General features: G+C 44.6%; 1 protein-coding gene across 1 annotated transcript in view; it reads right to left on the bottom strand.

Annotated features, from left to right (window-relative positions):
- Positions 1–984: 984 nt before the first annotated feature.
- LOC147897618 (putative sugar phosphate/phosphate translocator At3g11320) overlaps positions 985–21031 on the bottom strand; it is a 37000-nt gene continuing 16953 nt past the window's right edge. Inside the window, exon 4 of the mRNA XM_087380240.1 lies at positions 985–1860. Coding sequence (XP_087236366.1) covers positions 1714–1860 — 147 coding nt within the window. The 3' untranslated portion in view covers positions 985–1713. The remainder of the gene's footprint in view (positions 1861–21031) is intronic.

Here is a 21031-nt window from a genome sequence, read left to right as displayed (position 1 = left end):
GCAATTAGCTCACTCCTCCAACCTTTCATATAGCCTATGTAGCCTCTCCGGTCTCCCCAATATTGATCATGGCATGCAACGTCACCTCACTCGCTCTTTTGCTGTTGCTTCTCAAGGATTCCACCCCACCCACCGCCTAGCTTGCTGTAGCCCGGAGATCCCTGGCAAAATTCCACTAAAAAAACCTGGGCAAATTTTTTTGTGTCCAATTCTTGGAAAACTGAACAATTAGAAAAGAAAGGTCTGAGAGATGCAAGTTTCACTTGGCTCGGCAAGGAAGACTTGGCAGCGACTTGACTGGAAAGACAGCTTGCTGAGCGGAGGAGTGAGAGAGGGGGAGGGGGAGGGAAGGGAGAAGGGGGGGGCAGGGGATGCGCAGCGAGTGAGAGAGGGGGCAGGCTAGGGTGCGCGGAGGGACTCAGAGAGGGGGGTTGGGGCGGCAAGGCAGAGGGAATGGAGGAACAGAGGTAGTGAGAGGCTGCAAGGCGGAGTAGCGGGAGCAGGTGGTGAGGCCGAGCGAAGGGAGGGGGAGGGATTAATTGGATTGATTAGATTAGGACCCTTATTGCTTTAATGGAATGAATTTCATATACCACTTCTGCAAATTCCTGGTTTTCTGTTGATTCAATGCCAAATCGAAATGCTGAGTCCATTAGATCTCAAAATTACAAGCCTGATGCAAAAAAGCCGAGATGAATTGGACTTCTGAGTCAAGAGATAATAAATTTTTGAATTAAGTAGAGACCCATTAGTAAGCATGAGAAAAACTTGGAATAGCTTCTAGGAAATCACTTCAAAAACAATGTATAATGAGGCCTCAATGGCTCTTGAGAAACTGCATCCCAAAGCTTACCAATTGCTTACCTTTATGGTAAAATCTCTTTAAAGAAATTCTAGAACCCTATTCTACAACTCGATATTACATACTCCAGTTTAGATGTTTTTTAAAAATGTAAGATTCCTTTGTAGTGAAACCCACGTGATCATAAGACATTACTTGAAACCAAGTCCTTATAACAAACAAGGCAAATTCGTAAACCTGCTCAATCCTCCCTTCTACAAAGCTTCCTCATAAAGAACAGACAATTTTCAAAGTTCAATATCAAGATAAGAAACACAATATAAAAACCAACTCTAATGAGGCCCCAATGTCTCTTGAAGTCCACAGTTCTCATGTTCTCCTTTTCATGAATGAGCAAGAAGATGCCTGCATTAAATATAAATCCAATGCAGTGCCAATGCTGCTAAGATGATCATAAATCTGCTCGAGAGCATCTGCTTATCACGAACGTGGTGGTGTATTTAACCTTGAAGAAAAAATGCTCTGGCAGGTTTTACAATGAGCTATCCTGAGCAGAGTGCCTCAGCAAATCTACTATGTTTAAAAAATAAGACTCCTGTATGTTGCTGTAATGTTAACCAATGCTGATGATAATCCTTGAGCATCCAAGCAGGTCTTAAGAACTCACTGAGTAGAAAATACAGCTTGGATTGGAAAAGGATTAGCTATCCAGAAGGTGAAGGGGGCCGTACAAAAGAATCAAATACTGGAAATAGATCCAATGTGGAGTATAAGTGTACAAAGATACAGCCCAAGCATGATTGTTTCTGGAACATATCCCTTTGATGCATGATCCTTTCCAGAACAAAGCAGCTGGCTGTAAGGACCCTGTGATTTAGATGTAGCAGAGACTCTTACCTTCATTGAAATAATTACCTACATCGCCTCTTTACTTCACCATAGCCTATCACCCCAAACACTGTTAGAGTGTAGCCAAGCATGCCAGTAACAGAGACAGGGTTGCGAAATAGAAGAATGGAAACCACAACCGCCACAGCTCCCTTTGCATTCCCAAGGACCTATGTACAATCAAGAAAACAAGAAAAGCAGTCAAAATTTGTAGACCGCCAGTTCCCTGCAGACTTCAGTTTGCAAAATAAAATGTGACTATATTGGATGGCATTCATCTTGTAGGGATGTTCTATCCAACAAGCCAGGATTATGAATAGACTTCAGTTTGCACATAAACTGTCACTAAATTGACTGGCATTCATTATGTAAATCAGTCAGAACATGCCAACTTCATGATTTCTTGTATTGAATCCCAGGCACATTTTTAGAGACAAGGTCAACACCTGCATGCAACTTATGCTTTGCCCCAGTGATGTACATGAGAGGGTACGCAAAACAGCATGACTACATCATGTATCTCAATACAGATTTTCAGTCTTACATCACATCATAGTTGCCAGAAACGGCCATTTCTTGATAGGAAACGGAAGCGGCGTTTCTTCATTTCAAGAAACACCGTTTCGTAAAACTTGTTTTTGACCTAGACCCCCAAAATCGTGATTTCGCCACCTAGCTCCTTTTTTCGCCGCCTCCCGCCCATCGCACTCCTCTGTGCATCCTTGCTGCTCTCTCCACCTTCTCTAAGCTCTCTCCATCCCTCCATCCTTTGCTCTTGGACTCTCCATCGCGTTTTCCTCCGACCTCCATCCTTCTCTCTCCATCCTCTTCATCCTTCTCTCCATCTTCTCCATCTTGCAAGCTGCAGCTTGGCAGCCTGCGCTCCATCCCTCCATCCTTCTTCTCTCCATCCTCTCTTACCTGTAACCTCTCCATCCTCCTTCACTTCTACCTCTGATCCTCTAGGCTCCTTCCACCCCTCCATCCTCTTTTACCTCTGAGCTCTCCATCCTCCTTCTACCTCTCCATCCTTTCTCACTTGTGACCTCTCCATCCTCCTCCTCACCTCTCCATCCTCCTCAATGCCGAGAGATGCTTATTGGGTCCATGTCTCCCTCCTGATGTTGATGATTCTTCTTCAGACAGTGACACAGATGCCTCAGGCTCATCTGAGGAGGCACAGGATGACGATGACGAGGAGTCCATGGATGATGCAAATGATCAGTAGTGATGTACCTTGGTCCTTGTCACTTGACTACGACTGTACAGACTATAGTGCTAGCCTACTCCTAGTCATGACACTTCAGATGCATCATGCAAGCAGCCTGCAGGCTACAGCATGATGCATCTTGATTCCTAGGCTATGTTATTTCTTTTTTTATGATAGTAGATACAGTACTTACTACTGAGTATACTTTGGACCTTGGTGCCAGGTGGCAGCTGCTTTTTTTTATATCATCCATGGGTGCTTTTATTTTGAGTCTTGCATGACTCATGAGTCATGATCATGGAATTTGTGGATCATGAATCATGATCATCTATGGAGTCTAGACATTGGATGCTTTCAAGTTTCAAGTTTCAAGTTTCAACTTGTGTGCTAAGTTTAAAGTACTTCAAACTTCTAAATTTCAGATTCTTGTAATGTCAAACTTGTTAGTCATGATACATGTTGATTTCAGATTATTGAAGCATCATTCAAGAATTTAGAATCATAGAGGCATGAATGATGCATTGATGCTTGAAGCTTCAAGTATAGATAATTGTATTATGTATGATTTGCACTCTATTGATAATTATATTATGTATAAAAAATAAATTTTTATACATAAATTGTATCATATTGCTGTTTCTTCCCTTTCCGTTTTGGCAGGGGCCGGAAACTCCGTTTCTTCCGTTTCCGTTTCGGCTGGCTCATAGTGGATGCGTCACCGTGCACAGGTTACATGTGTTAGGCATACCATATATTCTTAATAGCACCAGATGAAAAAGGTTCTTTTTCCTCACAAGCAAAGGAGACTCTCAATCACAATGAAGGCTAAAACTAGAAAGCTGGCACCTGTGAAGAACATAGCCCATTCTCTAGTAAAAGCAGTCACTACATTTGTTCCTGTTATGGGATGATCCCATACTTTTGTATGTGTGATTCCCTAAATTCTTCCCCTTGTGGACTAAAGGAATTTCAGAAGCGCCACATTTCCATGCCTGAGAACATCCTGATGCTCCAATACTAGAAGAGCAAGGAATGTTTCCATCCTTGGCCATCCTCACCCGATGTGGCCGTCAGAGTTGCTACATGTACAACACATGGACAAGGACGAATTTTCTTTAAGCCTCTCGACATCTTTGTATATGCAGGAGCGTGGCATATGGTATGAAGTGGTGTACTGTCACCTGTAATGTGGTGTCCCATTTTGAGGCTTCCTTCTAATTTCCATTCCCATTCTCATTCTAACAGCTGATAGTAGCCAGCTTTGAACTCATTAGTGCATATGCTCATCTGGGAAAATGGCATACTGACACAGCATGTTTCCCAGGATGCAACTCACCCATTGCATTTTACAATATTCTGGCCTAAGCAAAAAAGCAACCACAATGTACCAGGCATGGGTTGCTCAACCAGCCTCACCATAATCTACTCATAGCAGCAGGACTTTAAGCATTCATTGCTCTGACCATTTTACTTAGTCAAGCAATCAAGTGCATCAGACCTGGGCTACCCCATGCAGTGTGATGGATAAGGACCTAGGATTAGTCTTGCAATTCACTGGACACAGCAGCATGCAGTCTCACAAGATAGTGCTCTTGAAGGTAGTGACCTCATCCTCACGTTGGCCCATTGGTCACGTATAATGTGCAGATGCACAGCAGCTGGTGAAGTGTAAACCCGATGGGGCTTGGTGTGTTTTTGTGATGATTTGCTGTTGCTGTCTGCAGGAGCGGCGACCCATGGCAGTGCTGGCAGGTCTGACAGGTTTGCAATTACTTAATGTGATGTTGGTGGCAACTGCTTCATAGTGCAGCAAGGAAAGATAATACGTAGCAGTCCATGTGCTGTAGCGCCTGCCGCTGTCTGCTGTACTGCTCTTTCACTGCAGTTCCAGCCATCCCATGCTCTTGACCGCCTATCTACACAAGCCTTTAGCAGCTCCTGTGTGCCTCAGCTGAGCGTAAACACAGCCAGCTATCAGAAGTACATGGCATTGCAGGAGGTACATGACAAAGACCAAATCATGTGTTCTGTGGAGTTGAATAAGAGTGTGTCTATGTATCCCTGTCTAACTTGTAACTCCTAAGAAACATGGTCCTTTGTAAACTCTATATGGTCTATTTAAAAACTCTAGTGATCTCTTCCCTATTTTGCTCATATTCTCCGACCCAAGATCTATTCAAGCTGATAGGCTGCTAGAATTGTTGAAACTCAAATGTGAGGCCACTGCTGTGTCCTGGAGGTGCAAGCATGCCTTTCTTTAATGGCCTATCAAGTGACAACAAAAGCATCTAGTCCTTTTCCTTCCATTGCCACTCTATGACAAGATACCACGGAAGTTGCAATGATAAGATTCTTTGGTCGAACCATCCTTATGCTTGCCATACTTCTTCCTACATTCGCATAACCTACTATTTGCTGTCAAATTCAAGGAAGAATTGTGGCCTCTGTATGATGACACCTGTCTTTAAGTCTCAAATTGTCTCAAATTATGGGCTTTAATGTGTGACAATACGACCCTGGATGTTGGCCTCAAAACACACCACTGAATGTTGCACTTAATCCAAGAGAAAATGAATGAGCTTGTTTCCTTTATCCTTTTGTGGCTGAACATGGAAGTAATTTGCAAAATGGCTTTACTATCTTGGCCTTATCTTGCTGCCATGCCAATAAATAAGTCTTCCAAGCATGGTTTTTAAAACTGTATTTCTCATATGGTTAAATCACTTCCCAACCTATGCTTGGTTTATAGAAAAATGAGAGCAATCCATTCTCCACTATCTATCTATCTAACTATGAGAACTATCTATCTATCTATCTTTCTAACTATGAGAACTATCTATCTATCTAGCTATGAGAACTATCTATCTATCTATCGATCCATCCGATCCATCCTATCCTATCCTATCCTATCCCATCCCATCCTATCCTATCCTATCCTATCCTATCCTATCCTATCCTGTCCTGTCCATCCTATCCTATCCTATCTATCCATCTATCTATCCTATCCTATCCTATCCTATCCTATCCTATCCTATCCTATCCTATCATCCTATCAATCCATCCATCCTATCATCCTATCATCCTATCAATCCATCTATCCATCTATCTATCTATCTATCATCGATTTCCGTTTCAAGTCAACTATCCAGTGCACCGACCAGCAAATACTCCAGATTTTTCTGAGTTGTGTGAGGGAAAGAGTGAGAGGGAGTGGAACAATGGAGACAGAGAGAGGGAGACACAAGAAGTGTGGGTGTGTATGAGTGTTGAGCCACACCACAAACTCAAGAGTTTTATTAGGATTAGGGATTCACCCTATGACTGTCTTAAGACAGTCATAGTGGTCTTAACATTTTAAAGGGTGGCAATGTGCCTTTACCCCAACAACCTCCCACCTAAAGGCCAATGTGCCTAAAGGGGAGAAAAGAATAAAAAAGTACAGCAATATACAATTACTGTATACAAGACCATAAAATAAGAATGGTCTCATCCTAATCCCATGATGCGGCGACAATGTGCAAACCGCTCTGTAGGCAAGCTCTTAGTGAGCAAATCTGCAGGATTATCATCAGTATGCACCTTCACAAGCTCAAGCCGCTTGTCTTCCAGTACCTCCCTGATGAAATGGTATTTCACATCTATGTGCTTGGTCTTCTGATGAAAGACCGGATTCTTTGCCAACATGATAGCACTCTGACTATCACAATGCAAAACTGGCATATCTCCTGTAATGCCCAAATCTCCCACCAGCCGAGTAAGCCATATTGCTTCCTTGCAAGCCTCAGTGGCTGCAACATATTCAGCTTCAGTGGTTGACAGTGCAATGCATTCCTGCAACCGAGACACCCATGATATAGCACCTCCTGCAAATGTGAAAATATAACCGGTAGTAGACTTCCGGTTATCTGCATTCCCTGCATAGTCTGAATCTGTAAAACCATGCACCAATGCATCCTGCCTACCATAGCATATGCACAAGTCTTTGGTACCCTTGAGATACCTCAAGACGCCTTTCACTGCTTCCCAGTGCCGCTTGCCTGGATTTGCCATATACCTGTTGATGACTCCCACCGCAAAAGCAATATCCGGACGAGTGGCAACCATGGCATACATCAAAGAACCAACTGCAGATGCATACGGAACCTTGGCCATCTCAGCCTTATCATCATCTGATCTGGGGCTGTACTAATAGACTTCCCCCCCTCCATTTTAAACCTCTGCAGTACTTTGTCAATGTACTCCTTCTGTGACAGAAACAAAAGTCCCTTGGACCTGTCACGAATAATCCGCATACCAAGAATGTGGTTTGCATCACCCAAGTCTTTCATGTCAAAAGACTTATGCAGTTGTTTCTTCAAAGCACTAATCTCCTGCTGAGATTTGCTGGCAATCAGCATGTCATCTACATATAGAATGAGTAGCATCAAACTGCCATCCTTTGCCCGTTTGGTGTACAAGCAGTGATCGGTCTCACACCTATGATACCCTTGGGACTGCATGAAGGCATCAAACTTCTTGTACCATTCTCTTGGCGCCTGCTTGAGTCCATACAAGCTCCTCTTGAGCTTACACACAAGCTGCTCTTTCCCTTTAACAGCATATCCCTCTGGCTGACTCATGTAGATCTCATCATGGAGATCTCCGTGAAGAAAAGCAGTCTTCACATCCATCTGACATAAATCCATGTCCTCATGAGCAACAAGAGCTAACACTGCTCTCAAAGTAGTCATCTTGACTACAGGGGAAAAGATCTCATCAAAGTCAATGCCCTTCTCCTGCTTAAATCCCTTGGCAACCAATCTGGCCTTATACCTCGGTAAAGCATTTGAATCCACTTTGACTTTGTAAACCCACTTGCACGGCAAAACCTTTCTGCCTGCAGGTAGCTGCACCAAGTCCGATGTATCATTTTGAAGTAAGGAGTCCATTTCTGACTGCATGGCTTTCTCCCACTTCCTTTTCTCAATTCTTCCCATAGCTTCCTTGAAGCTGGAAGGCTCACCACAATCTGTCAGCATGATAAAATCAGCCACATTATTGGCTCCTGGAACAAACCTGTCAGGAGGCCGTTGTACACGGGTGCTCCTCCTAACAAAATGTTCCATATTAGGCTGCTGTCTAGCCTGTTCGTCATGCATGACGGGTGGCTGTACCACCATATTTGGCTGTTCTACAGCGCCATTTGCTGGCATATCCAGTGGTGCATCATTGGCAAAATTGTCTGGCTGATTTTCAGCCTGTATACCCTCTTGAACAGGGTTATTTACAGCAGCCTGCTGCTGCATATTAATGGGCATTCTTTGCTGTACGACATCATCATAAACAACCCTTCTGTATTCCACAGGTTGCACGGGTTCTTTGTGTACACTATCCTCTTTAAAGATGACGTCATTGCTGCGTATAATCTTCCGTTTGACAGGATCCCATAACCTGTACCCCATTTCACCTTCGTCACCGTAACCCATAAAGATGCATCTGAAAGACTTTGGTTCCAGTTTGGTGCGCAGTTCTTTGCGTACATGAGCAAAGCACTCGCAGCCAAACACACGTAAGTGCTTATATGAAGGTGGCTTGCCAGACCACACCTCCTCTGGCACTTTCAACTCCAAAGCCTTGTTCGGCGACCTGTTAATTAGGTGAACTGCTGTTTGCACGGCTTCTGCCCAAAAGCCATGGGGCAATGTAGCATAAGACAACATACATCGAACTTTCTCCTGAATAGTTCGATTCATCCGCTCACTCACACCATTTTGAGATGCATTATGAGGGGCTGCGAGTTCCTGTTTAATGCCCTTTGCTTCGCAAAACTGTACAAAAGCATGTGACACATACTCACCCCCATTATCGGATCTGAGGCATTTCAGCCTGCGTCCTGTCCGATTCTCAACCTGAGCGACAAACTTCTTGAAAGCATCTAAGGCATCGCTCTTATGCTTCAAGAAATAGACCCACACTTTGCGTGTGGCATCATCAATAAAAGTAATGAAATACTTTGCACCCTAGTGATAGCTGTGGCATCTCACACAAATCAGTGTGCACTAGATCAAGCGGTGCTCTATTCTGGGGAGTTCTCCTCTTATGAGGAGTCATAGAATGCTTGCCAAATATGCAATGCTCACAAGTAGGCAAATCTGAGAATGAAAGAGATGGCAGATAACCCAAACGTGACAGTTCTTGCATTCCTTTAACGGACATGTGTCCCAACCGGCTATGCCACAATGAAACCTTTGGCAGCTCGGTTATGGCAACAACATGATTACCTGCACTGGAAACATAAAGAGGGTACAAGGTATCACTCTTATAACCTTCAGCCACTACAACCTGGCCATCAGTAATCACCCATTTGGAATCCCCAAGTGTGGTGTGGTAACCACTGTCATCCAACAAGCCAGTGCTAATCAGATTTTTCTTGATTTGCGGCACATGGCGAACACCATCAAGCATAAATATGCGTCCATCAGGGAATACTATCTGTATACTGCCAATCCCTGCAATCTGACATGCATAGTTGTTCCCAAGGTGAACAACTCCATGAGTACCTGTGTAGGAAGCAAACCACTCCCTATGAGGAGTAACATGAAAAGAAGCACCTGAATCCAAGAGCCAGGTGTGCATGTCATGGCCATCAATAATCAATGTATGTGCAATTACAGCAGAAGAACATAATACATCATGTCTGTCACTGTCACTGTCCTCTGCTGCAACATTCACTGCATCCAAGTCATCTGCCTTGGCCTTGCCTTTGCCTTTGCTTCCACTGCCTGCATCCTTTGTCTCAGCCTTCTTGGCTTTCTGATCCCGTATAAACTTGAAGCACTTAGACTTCACATGTCCCTTCTTGCCACAGTAAAAGCATTCAATATCATTTTTGCCACGGGACTGACTGCGAGATTTGGACTTGCTAGCAGATCTCCCCTTCTGCTGAGTGCTACCTCTTTCCTGTACTTGCAAAGCATTGGAAGACTTGCTGCCCGCATTATTCTTCCTGCTCATCTCCTCCATAAGGAGAGAGCTCTCCACATCAGCATACATAAGAGTGACATTTGAATTAGACAGGGTTGTCTTAAAAGTGTCCCAACTCTCAGGAAGTGTACACAGCAAAAATGCAGCCTTGAACTCCTCGTCCAAGTTCAAACCCTGTGCAATAAGCTGAGTAAAGATGGCATTGAACTCACTCAAGTGTGAGGTCATAGCTGTACCTTCCTTCATGCGAAGGTCGGCAAGCTTCTTCAACCAATAAACCTTACTGGCTGAGCTCTTTTGGGCATACAACTCTTCTAGCCTCTGCCATAGGCCATAAGAGGTCTTTTCTGCCTGAACATTGAACACAAGAGAATCAGTGAGAGTAAGCATGATAGCTGCCCTTGCGGACAAATCAAGCTCCTCCCACTCATCATCTGCCATCCCAGATGGCTTGACACCCTTCACCCTTATGGGCTTAGAAATCTTCTTTAGCAGAAGTACATTCAAACACTGTTCTGCCCATAATGCATAATTGTGTGCCCCTTCCAATTTCTTTATGTTCAGTATTGAAGATTCACTTCCCCCTGATGCCATATCAGATAAGGAAAGTGCCTGACTCCCTGTAAGTCAAAAAATGACTATGATTTCTCAGAAAACCTGCTCTATCAAGAGCTAGGAGCACTCACAATAGTGCTGTTTTTTTTTTTTACTGTCAAAAAATCTGCAGCAAAACAGAAAATTTTCCCTCCAGTCACTGTACCTTCTGACACACTGTACCGTGCTCAAATAGGCATAAAACAGTAACTTTAGAATGCTGCAGCTGTTCCACAAGTGCTTTATCAGTGCATCATCATCTGACGAAGCACAAAACACTGCTGTCCTGGACACTTCTCCCACCTCAGATGAGGTATCGCACTGATTTTATATGCATAAACCACTTGTCATACACTGTTTTGTCCACTGAAAAAGGCTCCAAACACCTCAGCCTGTCACAAACCTGCAACAAAGTATGGGACAAATCCCAAACAATCACCCTTCTGCCAAGGGGATAAAAGGCATCTGAAGTTCTCAAACAGTAACTCAAGTGCTCACAAGCAAAAGCTCGGTAAAAGCCCCTTGATTTGACACCTGTACCAAGTGAAAAACACCTCAACACTGAGGTAGCATACAAAATACAGCGCTCTCCTGGCACTTTCACCTGACAATGTAATGCATAAACGGCCCTGTGTACACAGTAACAACACATATCCCAACGTGCAAACACTGAAGAGAAAATCTTTTGAGCATTGTCAACGATGGACAGTTAGGGACCGAGTAAACTCGATGCGCCCTGGCCAAGCGTGGCTCAACTGAGATTTTCAAAGTGTCGTACACAGAATGTGACCTGCAAGAAATGTCACTGAGTACACTGCGGAAACAAGACCAATGTGGGCACCCTGGCTCCACACTGCCTCAAGGCATACACTGCATACACTTCCAGGCAAAAGCCCTTTGAAATTGTCACCCGAAAACTGAGATTTGCACTCAGCAAAAGCATAAAAGCCCTCTGCAAATTAAGGCATCTGACCTCCCCAAAACAAAATAACTGTGCAACCACCACACACTGTGGCACTAGTCACCTCAAGCACAAGGGACACGAGTGTACTTGCTGTACCTTAAACACATAGTTTTAGAACCAAAAAAAAAATTCCGGGAATGCAGAGCAGAGTGCTCTCTCTTTTCCTTCTTCCCCCAAAAAAAAATCTGTGCCTGCTGTACCTGCGCAGGGTACCTGCTGTACCCTGTACCTGCGAGGGCACGGATCCCCAAAAAGAATTTCGAACTGTACCTGCTTGTCGCGGCATCCGTACAGCTGGTACGGTACGGCTGCCTGTACGACTTCCGTACAGCCGGTACGGCTGGCCGTACCTGTCGCGGCTGGTCGCTCCGGTACAGCTGCCTGTGCAGCCTGGTTGCGCGGCCGGTGCTGCGCGCTGCGCGCGCTGGCTGCGGCCGCCGGTAGGCGGGTAGCAGCTATTGCAGCTATAGCTGCGCGCGGCTGCTCCTGCGCGCTGCGTGCGCGCTCTGCTGCCCTGCTCGCTGGTGCCGCTGCTGAGGGCACGAGGCCCGAGGGGAGAGGGAGGGGTAGACCGGAGAGAGGGAGAGAGTGGCTCTGATACCACTTGTGAGGGAAAGAGTGAGAGGGAGTGGAACAATGGAGACAAAGAGAGGGAGACACAAGAAGTGTGGGTGTGTATGAGTGTTGAGCCACACCACAAACTCGAGTTTTATTAGGATTAGGGATTCACCCTATGACTGTCTTAAGACAATCATAGTGGTCTTAACATTTTAAAGGGTGGCAATGTGCCTTTACCCCAACAAGTTGAGGCGAATTTGTTAGCACTAATCTATGCGTTTTGGAGCTGTCCAAACTTGCAATCAATATTGACTGATTTCCTACTAAAGAACCAGCAAGTCTGTTCGCAATTCGTGGCCAGCAGAATCCAGAAATAGTCCTGCTTAGGTTGTGAGTTGGGCTCCATACTCAAGTCTGCGAATTGTGAGCTTCTGAAGCAGTCCAAACAGCATTCTTAGATAGCTTTCAACACTCTTAAAGAAAAGTGGACTGCAAAGCCGATTCTCGTTATCCCAGTCTCGCATAAAATCTTTGATGTGGATTGTGATGCTTGTGGAGAATGCATTGGAACTATTCTACAGCAGGAAAGACATGTGATAGCTTACGAGAGAAGGTGACTGGGTGATGCAGAAAGGTACTTACACCGTATGAAAAAGAGTTATTGGCTGTTATTCATGCTTTGACCATTTGGAAACACAACCGTTTGGCTGCTGATTTCATGGTGAAGATGGATCTCAGGTATTTCTTGACCTAGATTAAGCTTTCAGAGAAGCATATGAGATGTGCAGATTTTCTGTCCATGCTTCATTTTAAGATTCTACATACACCAGGAGCACAGAATAGAGTGGCTGATGCATTGTCCAGGAGGCCCCAAGTCGATAATGTTACTATTGCATATAATCAAGACCTTGAGATGAGAGACCAATATTTGCATGATCTGAATTTTGGGGGTTTATGAAGAACTCGAAAGAGGGACAATCAACCAGCCAATACTCTCTTAAAGAAGGCATCCAAGGATAGACATGCACCAACTGATTCCCAAAAAGAGAGGAGATTTTTGTAAGATCTGTAGCTTATATTGGACATCTGTGAAAATGACCTCACAGAATCCTCTATCTGCCTTATAACAACCCTCAACAAAACATCCCTTAAGCAAGGATTTAATCCATTGTGCCACATCTCCTGCATCATGCATACATCGTAGAAAGAACAATACCACTGCTCTTTGAGGAAGGTATGGGACACCAAGGGTGAGGTATGGCTTGCAGGGTTGGCAGTTCCCATGAGGATCTCTAGCCTATGGCTCGGGGGGGATGCTCGGATTCTATGGGTTCAAGACCCGTGAGCATCATGGTTGGGTGGCGAGTTGCCTGCATAGGATTCTGGTGTGGTAGACCAAGGTTTCGATAGGGTTAGATCCTGCAAGGTTGTGTCAGTTGGTATCAGAGCTGCCCTATCGTGGATGATCTCGATCATGGTTGAACTGACACGAGGTATGTTGGAGTGGCAAACGTTCGTTCAGACGGCTTTGAAATCGGAGACATATTGAGTGAGATAGGAAGGAAAAAGGGTTATGTTAAGTTATAGGTCAATGCCTAGGGGCAAAAGCGGATTATAATAATTAAAGTGTAGGAAGAGGGGTCAAGGAACCTTAGAAACCCTAGTACCTAAGGTCTAAAGGTTAACCTAGGTCTTAGGGAGAATCAAAGGGGCACATTTAATGAGATATGACCACTCGTATGGTCACATCCCATCTTCCACCCCTTCTATTGGAAGGAGGGTCCTGTCTCATAGGAAGAGCAGTACCGGCACATAGGATAGGTCCTACGCACATAGGTAGGTCAGCCTAGAGTAGGAAATGAATAGGATTGGGAAAGAAATACCCACCATAGAGGTCACGGGACGCTTACTACAGCTTCAAAGCTGTAGAAGGGCCTGTAAATCAGCCATAGAGTCGTAGGATGGAGGGAAATTAGAGATTTAGAAATGAACCCGGAAAATCGGTTCATTACACAGGCTGGTATTGGTTTGTGAGCATGAACGAGACTCTTATTGAGTACGTATATGCATGGATAAGCTGATTCACACACGCTGAACGAAGCAATTCTGTCTTGGAGAAAAGCCTGCGTAGACTACGTGCGACCTGTTTTGTGGAGCTCTGAATTTGGTTCGTGGCTGGGTTCTTGAGCAGACACAAAGTGATAGCGATTACTGTGAACTGTTTATTGTGGCTATACATGGTTGACTTGTTACTGAACCGTGAAGAGGTTATTTGGCAGTGGTGCAGATCTGGAGATCGTCAATGTCCTATGCATCCTGAATCGTGGATTCTCTGTTTTTTTTGTATATCTGATATCAGTCAGTTTTGTGGGGGGGTTTGTCTCGGTTTCTTGTACGAGGATACATGCTTTGGAGCCCAATGCATAAGCTCATCACTTGGAGCCCACACTGTTTCTGATCCTACTTGTCCTGGTTTCAATTTGGGTTTCATAAGTACTTTTTTTGAAGTTGAATATGATTCTGTCTTTGGAGTTAGACTCAGAGGTACTCGGAGTTCTTTTTTATGGTTTCCAAATTGAGGTATTGTTTAGTGAGGTTCATGGAAATTACTGGTCGTTGCTTCTACGAGTAATAGAAGAAGAATGGGTAGGAATAACTCTGATAGATGAGGAGGATCCCCTGAATGTATCTTGCATCTAGAGTTTTGTGAAGAGGAAGACTTCATGTGAATGGGCATTGAATCTCTTGAAAAAGAACTAATAGTCTTCTGAGCTTATCTTTCACCCTTTTTTCCACTCTCTCTATCTTCCCTCTTTTCTTTTATCAGCATCAACACCATGTTATTTGTAAGCATAAGAGATCTCGGACTTGATCTCTAGGCATCTCGGCCTTTATTTGTACTCAACCGCTCTTGGACTCTTATTACCTCCTACTTGCTTGTGGAGGTCATTGAAAGGGTCTAAAGTTAAGGGAAACACACTTCGTTTCCAAAGATTTGATGGGTATAGACAGATGCTTCAACTAGGACGCTAGTCAAGGAAGTTTCTAAGTGCACAAATGTTGTCTATTCCCTAATATCGAATTGAGTTATACTTTTCGAAAGTTTTTTCCAGTTTTTGTTTTTTGGTTGGCCATTTGTATTTACTATTTATCGTTTGTGATAGATCCACAAACTAGTGTTGTAGTAATCATAGCACGCGGGTGTGTGGTGTATTATGGTGGTATGGGACTCCATAATCCATCTTATGCTACGGGGTTATGCCAGAGTATCCAGATTTATTTAGGACTCTGCGCCTACGCACACACAACTATCTTTTCATTTTTTTTGGAAGATGGATTAAATCATAATAATCTATGTTGACATGTTGGTTCTTGATACTTAAAGCTACTTTAAGATTGACCGGTCAGATTTGCTTTGAGTTAGGACCCTCGACTATGCTTTTCAAGCTTTAAAAGCAGCTATTTTGACTTTCCAAGTTTGGGAGGTAAGATTCGATTTCACTTTCGAAATTTGAAAGTGTAGATTGGATTTCACTCCTGAGTTTTGGAAGTGCCGATTGGTTGAACTTTCTCCTTTTGGAAAGAGACCACTATTCCGTTTATACTTCAAGTAGTAGATTCTGGGCTTTTCCGAGTCTTTGAATTTCCCAGTGTAAAGGACATCAAGATTAAAGCAAGCAAGTCGAATGATAGATATTTTTTGCCCAACTTTGAAAGTTGTTGCTTACCTTGGGTACTTGTAGCATGTGCCTACCTTAGGTTACCGGTAGCATTGTCAAAGTAGAGTTGCCAGTTGGTTCATTTGACAAGGATGTTGCTTTTTGACTAGGACTTACTGCTCATCGGATGAGCAGCTGGATCTCTTGGTAGGATTATCAAGTCTAATGGTTTCAACCAATAGTGAATCATTTCTAGCAAGTTGATTACTTCTTCTGAGCTTTTATGAGCTCAAGAGTGAGCTCTTTGAGGAAGGGGAGTATGTCATGTGCACGCTAGGGACAGGTAGGTGTTGGGGTAAAGGCACATTGCCACCCCTTTATTAAAGATAGGACACCTATGACTGTCTTAAGACAGTCATAGGGCAAAACCTAATCCTAATAAAACTAATGAGTTTGTGGTGTGGCTCATCACTTCACACCCGCACACTTGGAGTCTCTCTCTTACTCTCACTCTCTCCCTCTTGCTCTTCTTCCCCCTTCAGGCCTTTCAACTGGTATCAGAGCCACCTTTCCCTTCTACCCTAGCCTAGCCCTTACCCCTCGATCTCTACCTAGCCAGCAAGCAGCAGCGCCGTACGGACGTACGTCGTCCGTACATCCGTACGGACGGGCATCAAGCAGCAACGGCTTGCATCGCGGGTGCGGGCATCGCGCGTGGGCACGCATTGGATCAGGGCGCGGGCGCGGGCATCGAGCAGGGCACGGGAGCTAGCTCGGGCGCGGGCGCGAGCTGTATAGCAGCTGCTAACTGCAGCAGGGCGGCGCCGCGTCACGCCAACAGCTGCATAGCAGCTCTTGGGCGTCGCACATACAGGTACACGACTGTACGGCAGTCCGTACGACGGGCGTCCGTACAGTACGGACGACGCCGCCGTACCTGCAGGGAGCTACATCAAGGCAAAACTTTCGAAATTTTTTGTTTTCCCTCTTCTGGGATTCCGTACACTGCGCAGGTACAGGAAGTACAGCAGGCGCAGATTTTTTTGTTTGGGGAAGAAAGAGAGGAGAAAGAGCACTCTGCTCTTCATTCCTCTTGATTCAGGATCATCTTTCAGTTCACAGAACTGTGTTTTCTTGAAAGTACAGCAAGTACCTTCATTTACCTCGTGCTTGAGGAAAAGAGAACCACAGTGTGTGGTTGATTGCACAGTTATTTTGTTCTGGGAAGGTAATGCCTTGATTTTGCAAGAGGACATATGCTTTTACTGGGTTTGAATCTCAGTTTATAGGTGAGCAGATCATAGGGCTTTTGCCCGGCAGGTGATGCTTTGTATGCCTTGAGGTAGTGTGGTGCCAGAGAGCACACATTTGCCTCGATTTCCGCAGTGTGGAGGTGACATTTTCTTGCAGGTCACATTTCTTGTGCAACACTCAGAGAACCTCAGTTGAGCCACGCTTGGCCAGGGCGCATCGAGTTTACTCAGTCCCTAACTGTCCATCGTTGACAGTGCTCAAAAGGTTCCTCATTGAGTGTTTGTACGTTGGGATCTGTGTATGCCATTTCCACACAGGGCAGTATATGCATTACACTGTTGGTTGATTTTGTCAGAGAGATTTTCACATTGCATGCTACCTCACTGTTGAGGTTGTTTTCACTTGGTACAAGTGTCAGATCAAAGGGCTTTTGCTCAGATTTTGCTTGAGAGCACTTGGGTTACTGTCAGAGATCTTCAGATGCCTTTTATCCCCTTGGCAGAAGGGTGATTGCATGGGATTTATCCCATTTTCTGTTGCAGGTTTTGTGACAGGCTGAAGTGTCTGGACCCTTTTTTTTTCAGTCAAGTGTATGCCAAGTGGTTTATGCATATTAAATCAGTGCAATACCTCATCTGAGGTGGGAGAAGTGATCAGGACAGCTGTGTTTTGTGCGGACAGCTGTGTTTTGTGCTTTGTCAGCTCATTATGCACTGTTAAAGCACTTGTGGAGCAACTGCTGCATTCTGAACTTACTGTTTTTTCTGAGAAATCAGAATTTTTATGCCTATTTGAGCACGGTACAGTTTGTCAGAAGGTACAGTGATTGCAGGGACATTTACTGTTTTGCTGCAGATTCTTTTGACAGTAAAAAACAGCACTATTGTGAGTGCTTCTGGCTCTTGATAGAGCAGGTTTTTTCTGAGAAATCAGAATTTTTATTCAGTCTTTTTACTTCCAGGGAGTCAGATACTTTCCTTATCTGATATGGCATCAGGGGGAAGTGATTCTTCAATTCTGAACATAAAGAAACTGGAAGGAGCACACAATTATGCATTATGGGCAGAACAGTGCTTGAATGTACTTCTGTTAAAGAAGATTTCTAAGCCCATAAGGGTGAAGGGTGTCAAGCCATCTGACATGGCAGCTAATGACTGGGAAGAGCTTGATTTGTCCGCAAGGGCAGCCATCATGCTCACTATTTCTGATACTCTTGTGTTCAATGTTCAGGCTGAAAAGACCTCTTATGGCCTATGGCAGAGGCTAGAAGAGTTGTATGCCCAAAAGAGCTCAGCCAGTAAGGTTTATTGGTTGAAGAAGCTGGTTGATCTTCGCATGAAGGAAGGTACAGCTATGACCTCACACTTGAGTGAGTTCAATGCCATCTTTACACAGCTGATTGCACAGGGATTGAACCTTGATGAGGAGTTCAAGGCTACTTTCTTGTTGTGTACCCTCCCTGAGAGTTGGGACACTTTCAAGACCACCCTGTCAAATTCGAATGTCACTCTTATGTATGCTGATGTAGAGAGCTCTCTCCTTATGGAGGAAATGAGCAGGAAGAATAATGCGACTAGCAAGTCTTCAAATGCCTTGCAGGTACAGGATAGAGGCAGGACTCAGCAGAAGGGGAGATCTGCTAGTAAGTCCAAATCCCGCAGTCAGTCCCGTGGTAAAAAGGATATTGAATGCTTTTATTGTGGCAAGAAGGGACATGTGAAGTCTAAGTGCTTCAAGTTTATACGGGATCAGAAAGCCAAGAAGGCTGAAACAAAGGATGCAGGCAGTGGAAGCAAGGGCAAAGGCAAGGCCAAAGCAGATGACTTGGATGCAGTGAATGTTGCAGCAGAGGATAGTGACAGTGACATACATGATGTTTTATGCTCTTCTGCTGTAATAGCACATGCTTTGGTTATTGATGGCCATGACATGCACACCTGGCTCTTGGATTCAGGTGCTTCTTTTCATGTTACTCCTCATAGGGAGTGGTTTACTTCCTACACAGGTACTCATGGAGTTGTTCATCTTGGGAACAACTATGCATGTCAGATTGCAGGGATTGGCAGTATACAGATAGTATTTCCTGATGGACGCATATTCATGCTTGATGGTGTCCGCCATGTGCCGCAAATCAAGAAAAATCTGATTAGCACTGGCTCATTGGATGACAGTGGTTACCACACCACATTTGGGGATTCCAAATGGGTGATTACTGATGGCCAGGCTGAAGTGGCTGAGGGTTTTAAGAGTGATACCTTGTACCCTCTTCATGTTTCCAGTGTGGGTAATCATGTTGTTGCCATAACCGAGCTGCCAAAGGTTTCATTGTGGCATAGCCGGTTGGGACACATGTTTGTTAAAGGAATGCAAGAACTGTCACGTTTGGGTTATCTGCCGTCTCTTTCTTTTTCAGATTTGCCTACTTGTGATCATTGCATATTTGGCAAGCATTCTGTGACTCCTCATAAGAGGAGAACTCCCCAGCATAGAGCACCACTTGATCTAGTGCACACTGATTTGTGTGAGATGCCACAGTTATCACTAGGGGGTGCAAAATATTTTATTACTTTCATTGATGATGCCACACGCAAAGTGTGGGTCTATTTCTTGAAGCATAAGGGCGATGCCTTAGATGCTTTCAAGAAGTTTGTCGCTCAGGTTGAGAATCGGACAGGTCGTAGGCTGAAATGCCTCAGATCCGATAATGGGGGTGAGTATGTGTCACATGCTTTTGTGCAGTTTTGCCAAGCTAAGGGCATCAAACAGGAACTCACAGCCCCTCATAATGCATCTCAAAATGGTGCAAGTGAGCGGATGAATCGAACTATTCAGGAGAAGGTTCGATGTATGTTGTCTTATGCTGCATTACCCCATGGCTTTTGGGCAGAAGCCGTGCAAACAGCAGTTCACATTATTAACAGGTCGCCAAACAAGGCTTTGGAGTTGAAAGTGCCAGAGGAGGTGTGGACTGGCAAGCCACCTTCATATAAGCACTTACGTGTATTTGGCTGCGAGTGCTTTGCTCATGTACGCAAAGAACTGCGCACCAAACTGGAGCCAAAGTCTATCAGATGCATCTTTATGGGTTATGGTGACGAAGGTGAAATGGGGTACAGGTTATGGGATCCCGTTAAACGGAAGATTATACGCAGCAATGATGTCATCTTTAAAGAGGATAGTGTACACAAGGAACCCGTGCAACCTGTGGAATACACGAGGGTTATTTATGATGATGTTGGACAGCAAAGAATGCCCATTTATATGCAGCAGCCAGATAACCCTGTTCAAGAGGGTATACAGGCTGAAAATCAGCCAGATAATTTTGCCAATGATGCACCACTGGATATACCAGCAGATGGGGCTGCAGAACAGCCAGATATGGTGGTACAGCCACCCGTCATGCATGATGAACAGGCTGGACAGCAGCCTAATCCGAAACATTTTGTTAGGAGGAGCTCCCGTGTACAACGGCCTCCTGCCAGGTTTGTTCCAGGAGCCAATAATGTGGCTGATTTTATCATGCTGACAGATTGTGGTGAGCCTTCCAGCTTCAAGGAAGCTATGGGAAGAACAGAGAAAGAAGTGGGAGAAAGCCATGCAGTCAGAAATGGACTCCCTACTTCAAAATGATACATGGGACTTGGTGCAGCTACCTGCAGGCAGAAAGATTTTGCCATGCAAGTGGGTTTACAAAGTCAAAGTGGATTCAAATGCTTTACCGAGGTATAAGGCCAGATTGGTTGCCAAGGGATTTAAGCAGGAGAAGGGCATTGACTTTGATGAGATCTTTTCCCCTGTAGTCAAGATGACTACTTTGAGAGCAGTGTTAGCTCTTGTTGCTCATGACGACATGGATTTATGTCAGATGGATGTGAAGACAGCTTTTCTTCACGGAGATCTCCATGATGAGATCTATATGAGTCAGCCAGAGGGATATGCTGTTAAAGGGAAAGAGCAGCTTGTGTGTAAGCTCAAGAGGAGCTTGTATGGACTCAAGCAGGCGCCAAGAGAATGGTACAAGAAGTTTGATGCCTTCATGTAGTCCCAAGGGTATCATAGGTGTGAAACCGATCATTGCTTGTACACCAAACGGGCAAAGGATGGCAGTTTGATGCTACTCATTCTATATGTGGATGACA

Source organism: Dipteris shenzhenensis, chromosome 10 (genome assembly GCF_047967505.1).
Source record: "Dipteris shenzhenensis isolate YYH24624 ecotype China chromosome 10, Dip_SZ_1.0, whole genome shotgun sequence".
Classification (NCBI taxonomy): Eukaryota; Viridiplantae; Streptophyta; class Polypodiopsida; order Gleicheniales; family Dipteridaceae; genus Dipteris; species Dipteris shenzhenensis.
The sequence above is the reverse complement of the archived record's forward strand: the minus strand, read 5'-3'. Positions and strand labels throughout refer to the sequence as shown.